Here is a 21,839-nt window from a genome sequence, read left to right as displayed (position 1 = left end):
AATAATCATTGCGACTCTCTCGCCCCTCATCTTACTTATATATGAAGGATATCGAAACCCTAGAACACGAATAGAGAAGTATAAGATCTATGCATTGGGCAAGAGTAAGGTAGTCATTGTGCGTGCGGTTGTGTCTGCGCCGATCAGGCCGCTAGGGCAGCTATGCTGTAGAAGATCTGGATCCATGACTGTAATTGCTAAAGCCGGTGGAGAAAGTGATTCCCAAGGACGAAGAGAAACCCAAGATCGTTGCGCTCTATAACGCCCTGTCTAGATTCTGAAGTGGGTTCTCCAGTTGGGTTTTTTCCTATTCAAACTTTGATTTTAATTAGCTTACAATCAATGGAAAACACAATGTCCTAGATGCCTTGAAGCACTTAAAGATTGTGTGGGAGAAAGATCTTGTTGACACTTAAAATTGTTTGGAACTGGATCATGTAGGAAAAAGATCTTTTATAAAAGGGTTCTCTAGGGTCAGGGTCAATTAGAGTTGGCCCAGTACAATTAGGGCCAATCAGGGCAGGCCTGGGCTGGGCTGAGCCTATCAGGGTCAGGGTCAGGGTCAGGGTCAGGGTCAGGGTTGAGGTTTTTGGGCCCTGAGTCAGGGTCAGGGCGGGCTTGGGCTAAGCAATGAGGATTCAGGGTTGGGTTGGGGTTTTTAAAAGCCCGGCCCAACCCGACCCTATTGCAACCCTAGTAGTGTCCATTATATCTATTTCTCTCTTTCCTATTTTGAAATGATCCTTGTTAAAACCAATATGGGTAAGATGCTGATTGCATTGACTTGTCTTTTTTGTATTATTGGTTCACTATAAATAATATACAATCCTAGAGCTAAAATGTAATGTATACATGTAGGATATTACAAAGATAGAAAGAAGATATGGAGAAGAAATTACAAACATAGAGAGAAGATATGGAGAAGAAGGAATGAATGTACAGCTAGCACAACTAGCATGTGATCACGCTGATTGAGCATGTGATCACGCTAATACTCCCCCTCAAGTTGAAGCGTGAAGGTTACGAACGCCCAACTTGGAATTAAGAAAGCAAAACTGATCCCGGCCCAGTGCCCATGGTGAAAAGATTGGCAAGTTGAGATGTTGTAACAATTTTGGTAGGATTTAGTAGGCCTTGTTGTAGTTTTTCACGAACCAAATGACAATCTATTTCAATGTGCTTCGTGCGTTCGTGAAAAATGGGGTTTACCGCAATCTGAAAAGCTGCTTGGTTATCACAGAATAATGGGATTGGGCGAGCTAAAGGCAGACCAATGTCTTGAAGAAGGGACTTTAACCAGGTGAGCTCGCAAGTGGTGACAACCATGGCCCGGTACTCGGCCTCCGCAGAGGAATGAGATATTGTATGTTGCTTCTTTGTCTTCCAAGAAATTAAGCTGTCCCCAAGAAAAACACAATATCCAGTGGTAGAGCAGCGTGTCATGGAGCAACTAGCCCAATCAGAATCACAATAGGCCCGGAGGTTAAGATGGGTAGACACCAGGAAGTGAAGTCCCTGACCAACCGTGCTTTTGAGGAATCGTAGTAGGCGATGTGCGGCATCAAGATGGGGCTACCGGGGTTGGTGGATGAATTGGCTCAAAATATTGACCGCGTGAGTGATATCAGGTCGTGCCACGGTTAAATATATCAAGCGACCGATCAAACGTTGATTAGATGTTAGATCTGCCAAAATTTCTCCAGTGTCATCAGCAAGCTTGAGATTCTGTTCCATTGGTGTGTTGACAGGCCGCGCACCAGAATATCCGAAGAAATTAAGAATATCTAGGGCATATTTTCAAATGAATCAATTGAAAGCAAAAAGTAGTAATAATAGTACTTAAAGGAAAAACAGCCAAGTCTGTTTAGCTAACGGACACATAGTGCATCAATATTTATTAGAAAAAGATATTTTAGAGTCTAGATGATGAAAATGAGAATGAGAAATGTGACCAGGGTGACCCAGTCGCCAATGCCATAAGTCGAAGTGGGCACCAAGGGAAGCCGTAGAAGCCAAGGGGGTGGGGTTGCCAACCTTGAGATAATAGAGCCCACAATATCGTCCACCCATCGTTATAATCTTCCTCGACTGTGGGTCTTGAAACATACAGGAGTCAGGAAAGAAAATAATTAAGTAATGAGATGCCAGTTGACTAAGAGAAATGAGATTGAAACAAAAAGTATGGGCACATAAAACACGATCAAGAATGAGACTAGGAAATAAAGAGATGCTACATGTTTTAGTGACAGGGATGTGGGAACCATCAGGTAAGATAATAGGAAGAGAAGTTGCGGTAGCATCAATAGTAGAAAATAATGAGGGATCAAATGTAATGTGATCGGTAGCGCTTGAATCTAAAATCCAGGTGGTACCAGAATAAAAACAGAGTGGGTTACCTGCCAAGTTCACCAGGGGATGATCACCAGCGGGAACGAGCTATAGAAGATGCTGGATTTGGGCAGTTGTGAGAGAAGGAGTTGATTCTGTAGTAGTAGCAGCAGCAGCAAGGGGGCGAGGGCCCAATGAGCATGAACCAGAGGAGGAAGGATTGCGTTGAGAACTCAATCGGGCAGCCCACCAATCTGTGTAGCCATTCTTCTTAAAGCAACGTAATTCGGAATGACCGTATTTGTGGCAGAAATCACAATGATACAAAGGCTTTGTGGAGGAACCAGATTATGGTTGTCGATTGGCATGAGGGTGGGCAACAACCATTGTTGCTTGGTCGAGAACCGACGGGGGTGCATAACGTAGTGAGCGTTGACGCTCCTCCTAGAGCAACAGAGAATATGCCTTATTTACAGAAGATAAAGGCTCCATTAACAAAATCTAACTACGAATCGCAGCGTATGAATCATTGAGACCTTGAAGAAAGTTTAATAGGGCATCAGTGTTGAGATACTCTTGAAGAGTAGAGAGAACGCCACAAGTACAAGTAGGTAAAGTCCGATAAGAGAGCAGCTCGTTGTGATAGTCCTTGATAATGGTGTAATAGGCCAAGATAGAATCAGTGCCTTGAACATGATTTGAGAGAGTACGACGAATCTAAAAAATTCGAGGAGCGTTCTTGGGAGAGAAACGCTCATGTAAGTCTATCCAAATGGCATGAGCAAAGTCTATCCAAAGAATGCTATGAGATATGGAAGCAATAGTGGAATGGACTATCCAAGATCGCGCCATATTGTTGCAGTGTACTCAGTGAAGGTAATCGACAGAGGAAGAATCTGGCTTGACCAAAGTGCCATCAAGAAAAGCGAGTTTATTTTTTGTCTCAAGAGCCATAAGCATTGCACAATGCCATATCGGATAATTATTGCCATCAAGAAGAGGGGTCATAAGGGAGGCATCAAGCTAATTGCCGAAATTAAGAAAATAAGGAGACGACACAGAGATCGCCATTGAAGGAGATGGGTCCACCATTGAAGGTTTTGCTCGGTGGAAGTTTTATCCACCATTGAAAAAGCCAAGGAACGAGTTTAGCTCTGATACCATGTTAAAACCAATATGGGTAAGATGCTGATTGCATCGATTTGTCTTCTTTGTATTATTGATTCACTATAAATAATATACAATCCTAGAGCTAGAATAGAATGTATACGTGTAGGATATTACAAAGATAGAAAGAAGATATGGAGAAGAAATTACAAACATAGAGAGAAGATATGGAGAAGAAGGAAGGAATGTACAGCTAGCATAGTTAACATGTGATCACACTGATTGAGCATGTGATCACGCTAATAATCCTCTTGCCTCTCCTAATGATGCTCCATCTCGCAACCCCATTGATGTCGCCCGTTAGCTTACACCACATGGACATATCATGTGGAACGAACATGTTTTTAGTACTAGGTAGATGATGGAAGGGCCTATAGCTCATCAATTGTCAGTCTCGTACGAGTTCGGTTTGGTTCTAAACGAACTTAAAATAAATAAAATAAAATTTTTAAACTTAAAAATTTTATAATCATCATCAATTGTGTATGATAGGAAATTTTGAGTAGTTTATACAATCATTTTACATAGTGGTTACAAAAAAATCATGTTTAATCAATGGCAAGTTGGCAACTCAATAGAAAAGTGAATTGAATAAAACAACAAAAATACATATTCAAACTTTCTTGAAATGAAAGCAATAAAAAGCTTTGAATCAATGCACCCATATGAATAAGAGGCGTGGTAAGAATGATTGAAGAATTTTAAACGTACGATCAGATTCCTAACTATTGAGATTTAAGCCACATGGGCGCCCGTACAGTTGTGTGGACGTTTGGTTTAGTTTTAGGGACATCTTCACGTCTGACATGTTGAGGGATTTTCTCTACCGCTAGAATGACGGACGTCTCTGATGTAATCAGACGTCTGCTAAAATTAGCGGATATCACCTATCTCAAATTCCACATTGAAGTGCATCATACACTACTTCGGGCATCCGCTTAATCAAACAGACATTTATTAGATCTAATGGACGCACTCATCCAGAACTGAACAACCACTGGCAAAGAAAATAAGTGTATTTCATTGAGTTTCAAATGTCCTTCAATCAATGGACTTATACATGAGGAAGTGGATGTCTGCATACAACAATATTATTGTGGGGCAAAATTAACCCAAATTTTTAAAGCCATTATGAACTAGGAGTTATTTTTAGTTAAAATCATTATTACTTTTAAATGAACTTTAAAAACTCATTGTTGAGGTTGAGGCTCAAAGTAGTGAAGTTTTGTGAGAGCAAGGGTTCAAGTTGCTCCTCTCAAACCTGAAAAAAATTTTACATGTATCTTTTTTTTTTTTTTTAAATGAACAGAAGATTATATTTTAATTGAAAAGGTAAGAAGACACATTGTCAGGTACATCAGATTTTTTTCCTACTACATATAACAGAGATAGTAAGATCATTAGCAACAGAAACATAAGATCTATCCGTCTTAGTAATACACACTTTTCCATATGACCTTAGAATAGTATTGATAATCCTTGGTCTCACTAGCAAAGCTATCATCACATATAGTGGTAATAGAATCAGGGTCTGCAAGCCCGAGGGACCATCGACGCATCATTTGAATAAGGGAAAGTCAACAAGCATTGATCTGAGATCCAACAATTAATATTGTGCAATACGATGTTAGGGTTATGGTGGTGATTGGAAAGATAACAATGATTCCTAGCACTCCTAAAATCAAACAGTGAAGAAGCTTGGAAGTATTCCGATCGAAGCTTAAAATACTGGCTGCTCAAATCCTTTTAGAGAAAGAGCAAGACAACAGTAAATGCCAAACCATTTTCCTTTTAATCCTATAACACTACCTGGTTAGTAAAACCAAAGAACCGAAGAGAGAAAGAGAGAGAGATAAGAGAAATCAATACTCAACAGTCTCCCCCCCCCCCCTTCAAGTCTTTATTTATAATCAACAGAGTACATAGCAATAGACTCCTATTTGTAGTAGAAATCAGAGATAACAACTCAAAGTCTAAATTAGAACACTAGGACTCCAAGACCCAAATCTTGATAGAGGAAGACTCCCCTATCAAGTTACACCCAATGTACCCCACAAGGCCACAATACATATAATTAACACTCCCCCTTCAAGTTGGAACATATAAATCACCCAGGCCCAACTTGGAACAACCTTTTTGAAAAGTAGGACCAAACAATGATTTGGTAAATATATCACTGAGTTGATTAGCAGACGAAACAAACGTATTAGAAATTAACTCTTTCATAACAGCAGCTCTCACAAATTGACAATAAACTTCAATATGTTTGGTCCTCTCATGAAGCACTAGATCGCTTGCAATATAAATAGCAGCTTGATTATCACAAAACATCTTCATAGGCTGAGTAACTAGAAATCCCAACTACTGAAGCAATGATTTTAGTCATATAATCTCAGATGTGATATGAGCTATAGTCTGATACTCAGCCTCAACAATAGATCTAGTCATAGTAGTCTGCTTTGTACTTTTCCAAGTGACTAAATTACCACTCACAAAGGTACAATAACCAGTAGTAGATCATCCATCACTATTAGCACTAGCCCAATCAACATAAAAAAAACTCTACTCCAATTGGGTCGATATAAGCCCCTTACTAGGAGTTCCTTTTAGATATCGTAACATACAACAGACCACATCCCAGTGAATCTTCTTTGGTGATTGCATAAACTGACTGATGACCCCAATGACAAAATATATAATTGGTCGAGTAACCATAAGGTAAATAAATTTTCCAACCAATCTTCTATATCGATGTATATCTTCAAAATCATCCAGCTCTAGTCCAAGCAATAAACTTTCTTGTATACAACTTTGGTTAAATTACAATATGCTTTCGTAAAACTCAAGAACACTACTAGTGTTTTTTATGTTGTACGTTCCAAACCCAAATAAAGGAAGAGGGGTGGTGCGTCAGATCATCATCAATTGGTACAATAAAGACCTTAGCAATGATGTATGGAGTTGAATGTTAGATAGTGAAAAAACAACATATTAATAAACTTATTGTAGTTAAATGGTAAAACTTAAAAACAAATAAAATAAATAATAAACAAATTAGAGCTAATTTAGGAGTAACTCTCAATCATGATATGTAGAGAGAAATTCATTTATGGTGTTATAGACATATACAACAGAGTCCTTCGAATCCTACAACTTAGAGGAGGAATGACTTAAATTGGAGAAATCAAAAGAGCCAGGGTTAAACCTAAAATGACTCTAGTAGAAGGTGGTGAGAAAAGATTGTGTATAACTTAGGACGGGTAATAAATATGGATTTGAATAGAGTTGATTCACGGAAAAAGATCATGTAGCCAATCCTATGTAGTTGGGATAATGCTAAATTAAATTGAATCGAGTTGAGTTGCTTTTATAGAACTGAAGTCTGGCACTTGATATGCCATTTTGACAAATCTGAAAAAGAAAATATAAGATGGTTTACCTTATTTGTGTTTTTATTTAATGCCAGGAGCTGCTTCCTTAAGAAAGGTAATATTTCAATATATTTCATTATTTTAATTTTTTTAATGAAAAGGAAATGTATATTAAAAACTAAGAAAGAGAGTCGCATCAAGGTTAGAAACCTAAATTAAAAGTCTATCATTCTTTAAACATAGTTCAAATCCAAGAGTACTCGTCAAAGTGAAACAGCATGCAACAGAGAAAATAACTCCCAAGGCCAGCCTGATTTCGTATATCTGTTCAGCCACTCCACCATTTTCTGACAATCTGCCCAAACCTCTGCTCCTGTCCATCCCAACTCTAATGCACCTTCAAGTTCTTGCTTGCATTCCCCTAATTTCTGCTTCCTGGACAAATCCTTCAAAATCTTAATCGTATGTGTCATTGTAAAATGATGGTGAACAAATAGAATTGAAGCCTTTCATCACAAGAACAAGAAAAAAAAAAAAAAAAAAAGAAGAAAGAACTGAAGCCCAACCACCTCTCCTGTAGATGGCTAATGTATTATCAGAAACGAGCTCAGCCCACCACAGCTTAAGTTCGGTTGAGTGAGGCTATAGACCAGAAGAGCTATCTCGGCTAATGGTATTTGTGCTATTTGGAATTTTGGATAGATAATGGGACCTTTTACTGCATCAAATACCTTGAATCGGCGGGAGCGGACAGATTTACCACTGTTTATATTTTTACGTTTTAACCCTTCATTTGGATCGATCCACGGATACGGGATCACCCTGGAATCGGTATCACCACCCACTGATTCTGATACGAATTGCCTGAATTGACAATCTAATCCCAATTTCTCAAATCATACTCAGCATTAAAAAAAAGTGTGTGCATATGGCCATCAAAACAATGATTTCTATAGTTCACCGGGAAAAATAAAGGGGGTCATATTTTCCACCATAGGAAATGATCAGCAAGGATAGTCAAAAGGTACTGAATTCCCTGTATGGTTGCACAAAGAAAGCTAGCGCTTCCGCCTCTCTCTCTCTCTCCTCCCACAATATGAGATAAATATGTCATTTCATTTCATAATTCAGAGGGTAAGAGAGAGAGAGAGAGAGAGAGAGAGAGAGAGAGAGAGATGGGATGCTAGCATACGCTACGCAGCCTGACAGCATTCTTTCTCTCAACTGAAAAATAGAAAGACCCTTCAACTTTCCCTTCCCAAACATCTCCCTGACAACAACCAATCACAAGAAACTGATCAGAACCTAAGTTCATAAGCTAGTTCTGGAGGCAAGGCAATAAATTGGCTTCAATCTTGAAGTAAATAAGAATATACAAGTACTAGTAATTTAGACCACAACTGATTGAATGCATATATGGCTCAGATCCAGGGATTCCCAATCATGAACAAGCTATCCATAGTAAGCAGACGAAGTACAATCAAAATTTTCATTGAATTCGAGCTGATTAAACATCATGAGGCCTTTGAATTCCAGAATTCGAAGGTTCAGTGACTTCTCTACATTGATGAGGGTGAAACTCACCGTATTCCAGGTTTATCATTCAGAAGAATTGCTTTGCAGCCATACCCACTCAGGACCAGCTAATTCACCTATGGCAGGAAATTGATCAAACAGGAAATCCTGGCTGTCATATACTTTTTTAACCTTTAGTAAATAGGCACTTTGGAAGCCTTAAAAAGAACAAGAAAATCTTATTTTTTGCAATTTCAAAAAACGCTTTTCACCCCAAGAGAAATTGCAGAAGGGGTGCTCTTGCTTAGGTTCTCCTCTATCTTCTTCGAAGGGCTACCTATGAAAACAATATTTGGATTATTGTCCAATAAATCAACAAATGAACTGTACAACTGGTGCCGAAACATGTCATCTTTGCTTTGTAAGACACCAACTCGCCCACATTGGAGGGTTGCAGCTCCTGGGACATTCAGACCAGCCCTAGTCCAACGATACAGTTTTAACAGGTAAGGCACCTTTCATCAAAGAACAGTGCACCAGTTTCCCTGTATGAAGTCCCAATTCCACTGCTCAACCGCTTATCTCTTTTGGGGAGAAAATTGAGGTATGTCCTGACCTGACCTGATTACAGTAAGAAGCAACAATAAGATTATATATACTTGGGAATGTAGCTCAGAGTTCAACTTCATGGAGCTCATCCCCCAAACTTGCACCATTCATGGACATGCGCATTTGAGAAGGATCACTAGGCATAAACATTGATGGTGGCATGCCCAATGCCTCTCCTAGAGGCTTTATTGCAGTTGTCATGGGAGGATTAAATGTATCAGAAATGCTTCCACTCCATGATGCTGTTCGCCGTGATCGGTAAGGAAGAGACCCGTCACCATTTTCTGTTGCCTCTATCCCCTTGTTTGTAGGGGTGATGTTATCCATGCTGGGGAACCGTTGCATTGACAGGGCCGGTGATGATGCTGTCGATGGGATCACTGACTCTGATGCAACAGATGTTGAAGGAATTCCATTAGTCATCGCAGTTTCATGCATGCTTTCTCCTGTTGCATTGTCTGTTCGTTCACTCGAGGCCATGGGAGTTGGAATGAAAAATTTGGCATTTGCACCAGCTCCATGTTTTGCAGCTGGAACAGAAGCTGATTGGAATGAATTTGATATGGTTCCACCACCTTTGTTGAAGGTGTCGACATACCTGTGGAAAGTCCAGTCCAGAGGGGTGCCATCAAGTTCACATCCAGAAATAAAATGAGAATATATAGAATGTTTTCTAGTAAGCAAACAGAAAAGTGTATACAAATAATGTGGCATGCGTAGGGAGGGATGAAACCAAGCATTAAATAACAAATTGAATGTTTTCAATTAAGCAAACAGCAAAATATGTCCAAACAACATGGCATGCATAATGAGGGACAGACCAAGCAATAAGTCCCACCAGGGGCATACAATGCCAAAGAAAGGATCTGATCATATGATCATGATCACACATCAGACTTTTCATTTTTTTTACTTTTCTAGATTTATCTATTAATATTCCAGGGCAAAATCAGATAAACCTGGTTATCTAGACATGCCTTGATCTTCAGAGTCGGAAAACACCCTTGTGGTAATGACCACATGGGGCAACCACACTCAGACACAAGTATGACTGATGCAGAATTTAAGCCATGCCAGCAATAGAAAGAAGAAGAAGAGCTCTTGACGCAAGCCAGGGCCTGCGGCTGCACATTCACAAGTTCTTCTGGGCCTGCAGTTCCTGATTCTTGACCACTTCAGGAATGTGATCCACTGACCCACTGTGGGTTTGTTTTAGAGTCCTATTTTCTTTATTTTGTTTAATCATGAAGGAATGACATAAATTCCAGTCATGTTTCCAGTTTTTCATCTTTATTATTTAAAGTAGTTTATGATTCTCCAAATAAAGCCTGTGATTGGGGAATTTCCTAGTTTGTTTCTTTTTTTTTTTTTCCTTTCCTATTCTGAGTCCGAAACAGCTTTACCTTATTCTATAAATAAGTGCAGAGGGCTACAGCTCTATCAACCGATTTTCAAGTTAATAGAAGTTGTTACTTTGCTGGTTCTATGACTTTCAGACCCCACTCTTGTGGAATCAGGAACATAGTTGTCAGGTGTCCTTTTTGGATCCAGGACATGGAACTAAAACTCGCGAGATCTTGGTTTTTCCCATTGTCAAGATGAGATGACATACAAAACAAAAAAGTGCAATATCTCGGGTCGACCCTGATCTCAACCCAACTCAGGTTATAAAACTTCCAGATCTCGAGATATCTCGACCTGTCTCGAGCTATCTCGACCGAGAGGCTGTTCCATAAGCTGTTGCCTCTGGGTATCACCATTTTTGAGCTGGATTTCGTCAGAGAAGCTGCTGCCGGCATCATTCAGCTACACCACAGCAAGATTGGTGCATGATTTGTGGTTCTTTACATCAATTTTGAAGAACTTTGAGTTCAACAATCAAAGCACTGGGTCAGGTTTTGGGCCCATATTCCCAGTCCCAAACCAGCCACACCCTTACATGCCTCAATATGACAGTAGTAGTGGATCTCACGCCTCATGGCAACCGCTTCTTCTATACCCTAGGATAGGGGACTTGGCATATGTTGATGACAACACTTTATATGAGTGTTGTGGCAAACTATGTGCAACACTACAGCAGCACTATGACATGGGACGACTATGTGGAACGAGTTGGGACAAAATACGTATGTGAATCACATTTTATGGGATGATAGATGTAACATTGTTAAACAGATTGATGCATTGTTCACTTTAACATTTCTAATGCTTATTTAAGTTGTTTTACATTAATTGAATATTTTGATTGCTTTCTATTACTAAATTATGTGTAGAGTAGAGTATTTTAGTACATCGTCCCCTACCAACCTAGGGTCCGAAGTGAAACTCCCATTTGGACTTTATTTTTGTAAAATCTGATAGTGTCATTGTGTTTAAATGACCTAAAATAGGTTAAATACCAAGTTTCAGACCCAAACTAGGTCTAAAACCCACCGAAACCAGCCTTCGAGGTGAAAAATATATATATATATATATACATCAACTTGATCGAGATCTCGGTTTTTTCAAATGTCGAAATCTAGTTGAGTTCCGAGTTTTAGTTCCATGATCCAAGACGATAGCATGCTTTGTTGGCACTTCACGAGTTCCTGTTGATTTATGTTTATTACTTTTTTTTTTATGAATATGATTATATTATATCCTATGCTTCATTCATTATATGCTGGTTTTCTCATATTAAGGCATTACTAAAATAATTATATCATATTGCATTAATATGGGTTCTATGTTGCATATAAGCATAATTATATAAAATTATCATTGCTATAATACATATACAAATACTGCATGCCTAGGGCACTTAGGCGATGCCTAGGGAGGGCACCTTATCGCCTAGGTGCCCCTCCAATGCCTTGGGTCGCCTAATCGTCGTGACAACTTTGTTCAGGAGTTGTGGATTCAGTAGCAACACTGATGGATTCCAAGTAAGGCTTTGGTGGATTCCAAACCTGCAAATCAGGAAGATTCCTGATCTGATCCTGCTCTCCTTTCTTTACTACTATTTGTTATCCATGTGTTGAGCACATCAGACATTGGAATTGATGTCAACACAAGTGCCAAGGTGATAATGACTTAATGATTCAATTGTGGTTCAGTCGAGGTGGTAATTCAATAATGCACCAAATCAGATTTTGGTCCAATTATTGGGTTGGTTCATTAAATGGGCCTCATGTTCGATTAATGATTAATGATTAATGATTAATGATGGATGCATGATTCATTGTATTGGTTCAACCAAAGAGTTCTATTTCAGTCCCATTTTGGTTCAAGTGGTTCAACTGTAGGTTCAACAAGGTGGACTGATGAGTTCAGCAGCTTATTAGATGAGGTCATCAAGCACTTGAGGAAAGTGAAATCAGCAAACAGTAGATGGAGTGAAATTTAACTCATATGTAGACTGAACTCCTAAAGGTGGGACCAACCCACTTTGCTCAGCTGTAATGCCAGTTTTTTTTTAATAATACGAAAAAGAGGAGTTTCAGTTAAAGAGAAAACAAATGCAGAAAAAGGGCTTTGATGTCGTGGCATAGTCTAAGAAGAATTAAGGTCATGCGGCTTCTCCTGAGTATTTCAGCAAAATAAGGATACTTGGGCAGCTATCTCAAAGCATCTAGATGAAATAAGGATTTTGTTCGTGGACAGCAGGGACTTAGCATCTCAACTGAAGTCACAAGAAGTTGAATTAAGATAGGATTCCTATCTTTATTTGGACAGCAGGTTATCCTATGTGGTAAGTTCCATACTTTAATAGAACTCCTATTGGCACCAGGTTTCTCATGCGTATTAAGGAGAGGATTGAGGATTATATACAGCTAGGAGTTTCAATAGGAGATGGAAATCTGAGTTGGCTGAGCACTCTACTACACAGTTATGTGAGATAATATATTCCAAAGAAGATTCAGCAATTGGAACTGAGGTGGACTCTTTTCTGCAATGCACAGCCCAGTTGCATCCAAGTCAACACAGCAATAAATTAAGTTCCTCTTTGAACTCTAAATCTGAGTCGGTTGTTTGCTGACACATGGAGCAAGAAAGAAGAGGAGAAAGAGTTTGAGTCCAAGGTAATTTAAGAGCTAGAGTCCGAGAGGAATATGAGACTCTCTACTGTGAGTGAACAAGTACTGCCAGACTTGAAGAAGGCAAGGTTGTTGCCAACCTGCATCTCTTGAAGTATAAAAGGCCTATCTTGGGCAGAGTCAAGTGTACTCCGGTTGCAAATCTGAGAAGCTTAGTTGAATATTATTTTGAGAAAACCGAGAGTGAAGAAGAACAAGGAATGGAATGCCTATAGAGTTGCTGTTGCTATTGTGCTTACTGCCATTACATCTTGAGACTAAACATCATATATGTTGCTGCCATGAAGGAGATTTGTTGTGCACATCAGTTGCTGCCATTGATGAGGTACTGAGATTGGAGTTTATAAAAGTGTTGCTGCTATCAAGGCTTTGAGATATTTCTGAGATTACATTAAAGGAGGTACAGTTATTCTTATCTTGAGTTTGCTTGGATAATGTTGTTGCTGCTACACGTTACCTGTTATCCATGATTGTGAATTGAGAATTATATTTGAGTGCTCGTGATTGCTACACCTTGTCTGGTAAGGTGTCTACAGTTTGAAGACAAAGAAGACAGTTGGTTCTTGGTCTTAAAGTTTAATTTTCTTTGCCAATTTTCATGTAAGTTTGCTCTGGGGGTAAAAGGGTAGACTTCATGTATTAGGTTTTCATTGTAAACCTACTTTTCATTGTAAGCGCTGTTGCGTGGGTGCTGTGTTGAATCTTGTAAGGGGGTCGGTGCTCCCGTGTAATGGGTGCCACACAAATCTATGGGTGGGTACTCCTTTGTCGTGGGTGCGATACGAATTGGGGGTTGGTGCTCCTAGCCATGGGTGCGGTTGAATAACTGTATTGTGCATTATACTGAGGCCTGTCTTGGGTTGTAGCTCAGAAGGTCATTTGCACCGTGGATGTAGGCACACTACCGAACCATGTATTGCCTTGTGTTATGGTTAGTGATTTGCTTTCAGGTTTTGACTGACGAGTGTGCACGTGAGGCAACTTGTGAGGATCGTTTTTAGATATCACTGATTCACCCCCTCCTTTTCAGTAATCCATTGGGTATAACACTATTCTCCATCGAAATCAGGTGCTGCAGTACAGCAATAGCATGTAATTGGTTGGACCGGCATGACTCAATCTGGAAACCATGGTACAAAATTTCGTGATATATCGCCGATACATCGCGAAATTTTGGTAATTTCGGTAGGGCCGAGACGAGATGGGCTTCCGAAATGAAAAAAGTTCAAATTTCAGAGAAATTTCAGTATATTTCGGTACATTTTGGTATATTTCGGTAAATTTCGTAGAAATACTTTGTGTATTGAGTATTGAACTATTGACTATTATGAAGTTTATGAGTTATGACTTATGCGCTTATGAGTTATGACTTTAAGAGTTTAAACTTTAAACTAAAGGCTACATTTGACTTTATTTTTGTTTCATTACTTTGTTAAAATTTCTTATTATGTCTTTTAGTACTTAAACAATATGTATTTAACTATTTTATACAATAGGGTCTGACCGTATACAGTCAATCAAGGGTGCAAACCCAAAACACCACTTTGAGTTCATTTTTTTTTTGCAATATGAAGGTTTAAATGTGTTTATTTAGCTTAAATAAGGGTGTCCATGAAGTATCAGGCCTAGATATGACCAAATACTCACCGAGATGGACTCCCGAAATATTGCAGAAAAAATGCAATATTTCGGCGAAATTTCGCCAAATTTCGGATATCTTGGTAGGCCTGAGATACCGATATATCGCAAGATATAGTACTATGCTGGAAACCTAGACCAAGGAAAACCAAGTTCAAATCTGAATTTAGATCTAGTAAGGGTATTTAGGGATTTATCTTTTTATTCGGGATAATTCTTGTAATCTGAATTTTATTTTATTTTTGGGAGTTGGATAACATTAGGAGAGTTTGTTTCAATCATGGAGTCTTGATGGTAGACTTCAAGTACTTTCAATTTCTGTTTCAGGATACGATTAGGAATCTTATATATTTCTTTCATAGCTACCTCGGCGAGATCTTGAAAAATTCAAGAAACTCGAGCTCCTCGAGACGAGTTTATAACCAAGACATAAAAACTGCAATAACTCGAATATCTCGACCGAAACTTCGGTGAGATTTTGATACTTCTGTACCGTCTTGCCGAAATTTCGGAAAAATGTTACATTGACAGACTTCGAAATTTCGAAGTAACTCAGCAGAGAACGGGAAAAACCTTGGTTCTTGACTTTTTGGCCACTCATCACAATATTGTATTGTTGGGAGTTGGGACATGGAAGCCTAGGGTAGTAGGGTGTCTATGACTTATGTATTGTTCACTGTACTTGGGTTGGGTGTCTATGTAATATGCATTGTTCACACTCCACTGTACTTCATAGTTTGTAGTAGAAACTTTAAGTTTTTTAACTATTTCTTAAATAATTATTCAATATTGTGTGTCTTTACCCATTATTGCATAATTTACTTGTTTACTTTCCAATTATGTCTCATAGCACTCAAACAATGTGTAGAATAGGCAATTTTACATTAAGGGTTCGACGTTTACTGCCAACCAAGGATGCAAATAAAAAACACCAAATTGGATGCTTTTTTTTTACAAGTTGAAGATTTAAATATGTTTATTAACCCTAAAACAGGCTTCCCTTAAAGTTTCGGAGCCAACTGTGGCCATTTGCCCACCGAGACATCATACCAAAAAAAAAAAGCACAAACTTGTCGAGATCTTAGTGGTCTCGACCAGGTCGAGACACTGAGTTGAGATGAGTTTTCGAACCTTGTTTTCTTTATGTATGATTGTAATTCATCGATTAGGTTAAAGTTCAATGTAATTTTATTTGAGTTTTAATCTTCTGGCTGGGTGCTGTGCGAGTCAAAGTCTGGTTTGACTGCTGAGTTCTTCCCTGATCTGAATCTTTTCTTCAGATCATTATTTTTCCTCCCAGGTCTGTCTATCACATGGACTAACCCATGTACTGATGTACTGCCAAATGGAAAATAGTGAAGCATTATACTTCACTAGGCATAGTGACGCCTAGAAGGATCCTTTCTCTTTTCCTATTTGAGTTTCTTACACTCTCTTCACCATACCCTGTTCTGGGCGGTACTTGCAGCCCACATAGGTTGGACCAATTTCCATCGATTCAACTCCTTTCACCCTAAGATTTTGGGTGTAGGTTACCCTCCCATAGGCGACCCAAACCCTAGGTCTTCAACTCCTAAGTCCCCCCCTTCTGCTAAGAGATAAAGACTTGCAACCAAGGCTGATTTTCCCTTTATAGCCAGATCTTGTTTAAGGAAAATTTTATTAATTTTCAAACTGAATATTTGGGTGTTTGTTGAGTCTAGTCAAGAGTCTTAGGGGTAAGCAAACTAATCCTAAACTTTCATCTTGATTGAATTTGAAATGGATGAGATTTCTCACCTGAAACCAAAACTGGTCTATTTCAGCTTTTTACAAATAACAAACTAATCAAAGATACCAAGAAAAAAATATATTGATAAGAATGATTTTGCTGGATCCATTGGACCATTGCAAGATATGAAAATATGATTGAAGGTGGTAGTGAAAATTACTATGATTTGCTTGTTCCTGAAAATATTTTATCGCCTAGACGTCGTAGATATGTTTGTCTACAACTGTGAAATCAACATTAATACTGATGATGATGAGTTCTCCATTTATTCTTATTCTAATAAGGCACAATGTTGCATGTTTCCTTCTTCTAAACATGCCATTGTGGTGGGTCAATCATGGATTGAAGCTCAACAAGGTGTTCTTGATCCTGAAACAAATTTATGTACCTTAAATCCCTTTTCAGCTACAATAAACTATGTCATGAAAGAATTGCAACATGATAGCTCTATAAAGCCCAATTGAATCAACATAAACAGTGCAACCACAAAAGGAGTTGAAAGAGGCCGAATAAGATGAAGAACTTGCTGTTTCTATTGAGCCTACCGAGGACGTTCAGCCCTTTAGAGCAGATAACAAACTTGCTAAAGATCCTATTGCAACCAAAGTTGTTTCATATCATGAGTTCGTTCATAGTTGCCTAGGCATCCAGGTGCCTTGGTTGACTTGGGGCCTTGGTCACCTAGGCGGGCGCCTTGGACGCCTACTTGGTGTCGCCTTGATTTTTTACCCTCCACCGCCTTTGGTCACCTAACTGCTGTGACAACTATTCCTCACATTTCAAGACAAAGACAAGCGGTCATAGCTTTCATATTCTGAACTTTGTTCAAGTTAAAGACAAGGAGCTGCAAGCGCGCCCTCAAAGTATTGTTATTTCTACCGTTCTCGAGGACGAGTTTTTCTCAACATCAGGGGAGCTGATGCAGTAGCATGTACTTGGTTGGACCGGAATGACCCAGTCTAGAAGTCCAGACCAAGGAAAATCGGGTTCCAACCTATATTTAGCGATTTATCTTTTTATTTGGGGTTATTCTTGTAATCTAAGTTTTTATTTTATTTTTTATTTATTTATGGGAGTTAGATAATTCTAGGAGAGTTTGTTTCAGTCATGGAGTATGGATAGGAGTAGAGTTCAAGTAGTTTCAATTTCTGTTTCAAGATAGGATTAGGACTCTTTATTTTCTTTATATATGATTGTAACTCATTGTTTAAATTTAAAACAACAACATCATCCAAGCCTTATCCCAACTTAATGAAGTCGGCTACATGGATCCAATAAGATGACTTCATTAAGTTGGGATAAGGAAGTAAAAGGGGTGGGGACAACATGGACACAACTAAAAGGGCGTCGATAGAATAACATTAAAGAAGGGGGAAGGGGGGGGGGGAGGATCGTACAAACAACATCGACATAAACTCTAGGGCATTGACCCTTCTAGCTACTTACTGCTTCTTTATTGCCCAACATATTTGATCCAAGTCTCGAAGAAGTGTGAATACAAAAAACAGCATCACAACAACAAAGACCAACTGAATGGGGTCGACCGCATGGATCTTTGATCTCCAATCAGCTCTATTTGAGGTCATACTAGGGGTAAGGCCTAAGCTAAGCATGTCTTTCTTCACCACTTCTCCTAATGTTATCTTAGACCTGCCCCTGGTTCTTTTGGATCCTTCAATCGTGATCACGTTGCTCCCCGGGACTGGGGCCCTTGAAGGCCTTCATATGGCCAAACCACCTCAAACAACTCCCTCTAAGTTTATCATGAATCGGAGCTCCTCCCAACCCAACTCTAATATGATCATTCCTTACTTTATCCTTTCTTATATTCCCACTCATCCATCTCAACATCCTCATCCCTGCAACACCAAGTTTATTCATATGGCACTTCTTCACAGCCCAACATTCCGCTCCGACCTGTATATCATAGCTAATCCAATGACAGTTCTATAAATTTTTTCTTTAAGCTTTAAAGGGATACGCCGATCACACAGTATCCGGTCGCTCCTCTCCACTTCATCCAACCCTATTTTAATCCTTTGGGCAACATCATCATCTATGTCGCCTTTCATGTTTCAATTGATCCTAGATATCTAAAGTTGTCACTTTGCAGGATCTCCTTCTCAATATTCACCACTTCATTATCCAACTCAGCATAGTTATCAAGGCGGCGCCATGGCGTCCAGGCGGTTATATAAAGGCTAGGCGATTGGACGCTTTATTGTACAACACAAAGGTGAGTGCCTTAGAGACCAAGGCGTCGCCTTAAGCGCCTTAGGACGCCATTTCTTCTGGGCGGTCGCCTTAGGCCCTTTTTTCTGTTTACTTTTGTTTTTGAACTTTTTTTTATGTATTTTTAAGTTATTCTAGTTGAAAATATTTCATTGGTTGTACATTTTTAGTTCCATGCTCTGAGAAGCATGGAATCATAAGTTAAACTTAAAATAAAAAAACAAAACCTAAATACCAAATTACCAATTACCAAATCGAATTAATCGATTCACCTTCGCGACATACCAAAATCAAAAAGAAAGAAAAACAAATGAGAAAAGAAGCAGCGGCGACTTGCAGCGACTCCGTCAGAGACTCAAAGCTCAGACAGTCACTCAATCAGACCTTAGTCCTTCGCTCCTTCGACTCCTTCTCAAGTTCTCAGTCCTCCCTCCTCCCTCGCAGTCCCCATCCTCCACCGGCGTCCGGCGAGGCTAACTGTAGTCTGTAAGTATCGTGTTTTTTTTTCTTTCCCTTTTCCTTCTAAAATCTAAACCCCTTTCCCTTTTCTAACCTCTCCCCTCCACCGACACCCCCATCTCCAGCATCCACCCCCACTGGCGAGAGAAGCAACCTCCGGTCCTCCACCTGCGTCCAACGACATCTCCAGCCTTGACAGTAACTTAGTAAGTAATAGTATAGTGCTTTTTAATCCTTCTAAACAAGTTTTAATTTTCTAAACCCCTTTCTAACGGTCTTATCTCTCCAGTCTCACTCTCCACTCTCCACCGACATCTCAATCTCCAGAGTCCAGCCTCCACCCCCACCGGTTTCCAGCGACATCTCCTGCCTCCACCGGTAAGTATTGTACTGTTGTGCACTTATGCATTCTTTATTTTTTCTTCTTCTAGTATCCAAAATCCAAACCCTTTTCTTCTAACCACATCTTTCTGTTTCTTCCTTTTGTAGCGGAAACCGGCTGTCTTCCTTTACTCCGGCGACATATTCCGGCCAGCAGTAAGTGTTTTGATTTTTTTTTGGTTTCAGTTCTTCTCGTACTCCCTTTCTTCCAGTTATCTCTGTGTTTTCTTCTTTTTCTTTTGCAAGTTCAACAGTCTTGCCTTTCTTTGGGAATGCAGTGAAACCTTTCTTCAATTCATAGTCCCTTTATTCCTGTTTTAGTCCTTTAGAGTACTGTTGTTTATGATTGTATTGTTCATATATCTGCTGCAATGGGGTTGGAAGTTGGAACATAGTTGTTTATGATTGTATTGTTCATAAAAAATCTATTTTTTTTCTTTTGATTTTTGGATAGAATTTCCAGTCCCTGTCTATGCTTTAAAATGATCTGAAACACTCTACTTTTTATTCTTCCACTGTACCTATATTATCCTTTTCGTTAAATTTTTTTAATTATTCATTATCTTCACCCCTCCCCCTCTGCCTCTCACTTGTTTATTTAAATGCAGATTCTTCCTGATTTTGATTTCCCCATTTTTACGTTATACCCTTTTGGGTTTTGGTTTTTGGACCATAGTGGCTTCATGATTGCACATATTTAGACACATTGGCACTGTATTGCAACTTGAAGCAGTACCAGCACTTCTCCAACCATGCTCTAGGATGTCATATTTCTTAATTAAACCTTTTGCATAAAAAATGTGCATATTGTTTGTGGTGTTGTAGTATTTCTAGTCTTCTATTAATTCTACATTTTTTATTTTTTTTCTATTTTCTGTCATTGTAGACAACTAGACATCAGACAAAGAGAGTACAATGGCCAATGTTGGTGGTAGTAGTGGGGCTGAAAATATAAGTACAGCGGGGTCAGAGATTGATCCAAGCAAGGATCCGAAAAGAAAGGCTAAGTCTAATGATCCTGGGTGGAAGTATGGATACTGGCCTAATTTAGAAGACAAGAATTGTGTTATATGTATCCTTTGTGAGGTGGATACCAAGGGAGGAATAAAAAGATTGAAAAAACACTTGATTGGTGGCTATGGAGATGTAGCCAAGTGCACAAAAACAACTACAACAATTGCTAAAGAGATGAAAGAAGCAATCATGAAAAACAAGAAGAGGATGGAAAATTTGGATGATTTGGGTGTTGATGGTGAAGATTTACCTGTGGAAGGGGCCGAAGAAGGGCATGTAGAGTCAGATTTTGGGAGGGGGGGCTCAAGCCTTATCCCAAGCTCTGGAACAACTTAAAAAAAAAAGAAAGTTGTCATTCAAACCATAGTCAAACAACAAGTAAGGGGTCCCATGGATGCTCATGTCAAGAGGCGGACTCCTGAAGAAGTTGTTGCAGAAAGGCACGGTAAAGGTCCCCAACAGACTACAATGGAGAACCGTATGAGATCAGAGGAGGAAAGAGACAAACTTCGTTCTTACTTTGCAAGGTGGGCTTATGAAAGCGGTGTTCCATTCAATGCATTGAAGCTAAGGAGCTTTGAGGATTTGGTTGAGGCAATTGGACAGTATGGGCCAGGTTTCAAGCCCCCTGCATTTCATGATTATAGGATTCCTCTATTGAAGTCTGAGAAAGAGAAAATTGATGAAATAAAAAAGAAACACAAAATCTCTTGGAAGAAAAGGTGTACTCTCATGTCTGATGGGTGGACAGACAAGAAAGGAAGGCACTTAATTAATTTTCTTGTCAACAGTACAGAGGAGACATTTTTTTTGGGGTCTGTGGATGCATAAAGTCAAATACAAGATGCGAAAATGTTATTTGAGCTCCTTAATAGTAAGATTGAGGAGATTAGAGAGGAGAATGTGGTTCAAGTGGTCACTGATAATGCTTCCAATTATGTTGCTACTAGAATGTTATTAATGGAGAAAAGAAAGAAGTTGTATTGGACTCCATGTGCAGCTCATTGCCTAGACCTTATGATGGAGGAGATAGGCAATATAAAAACATACAGGTCTATGATATTGAAGGGGAGAAAACTTACTAGCTTCATCTATAGGCATTCTCGCCTTCTTGAAGCTATGAGGGCATATACAAGAGGAGCAGACTTAGTGAGGGCTGGAGCAACCAGATTTGCATCTTCATTTTTAACACTTCAAAGTTTATTGAAGCAGAAGGATAATTTGAGGAAATTATTTCTTTCTCATCACTGGGAGAGTTCTAAGTTGTCACATACAGAA

General features: G+C 39.2%; 1 protein-coding gene and 1 long non-coding RNA gene across 3 annotated transcripts in view; one reads left to right on the top strand and one right to left on the bottom strand.

Moving 5' to 3' along the window:
- The first annotated feature begins 836 nt into the window (after nucleotides 1-836).
- On the top strand, nucleotides 837-20,809 carry LOC122661895. Its single transcript, XR_006332934.1, has 3 exons — nucleotides 837-846; nucleotides 1,425-1,436; nucleotides 20,504-20,809. It is a non-coding gene; the product is annotated as an uncharacterized LOC122661895 (long non-coding RNA).
- The window catches only part of LOC122661880 (protein transport protein SEC16A homolog), a 47,257-nt gene continuing 33,922 nt past the window's right edge, over nucleotides 8,505-21,839 (bottom strand). For both annotated transcript variants that reach the window (XM_043857394.1, XM_043857402.1), the window contains exon 13: nucleotides 8,505-9,588. In XM_043857394.1, coding sequence (XP_043713329.1) covers nucleotides 9,054-9,588 — 535 coding nt within the window. In that variant the 3' untranslated portion in view covers nucleotides 8,505-9,053. The remainder of the gene's footprint in view (nucleotides 9,589-21,839) is intronic.

The sequence above is a fragment of the Telopea speciosissima genome, chromosome 1 (assembly GCF_018873765.1).
Source record: "Telopea speciosissima isolate NSW1024214 ecotype Mountain lineage chromosome 1, Tspe_v1, whole genome shotgun sequence".
Classification (NCBI taxonomy): domain Eukaryota; kingdom Viridiplantae; phylum Streptophyta; class Magnoliopsida; order Proteales; family Proteaceae; genus Telopea; species Telopea speciosissima.
The sequence above is the reverse complement of the archived record's forward strand: the minus strand, read 5'-3'. Positions and strand labels throughout refer to the sequence as shown.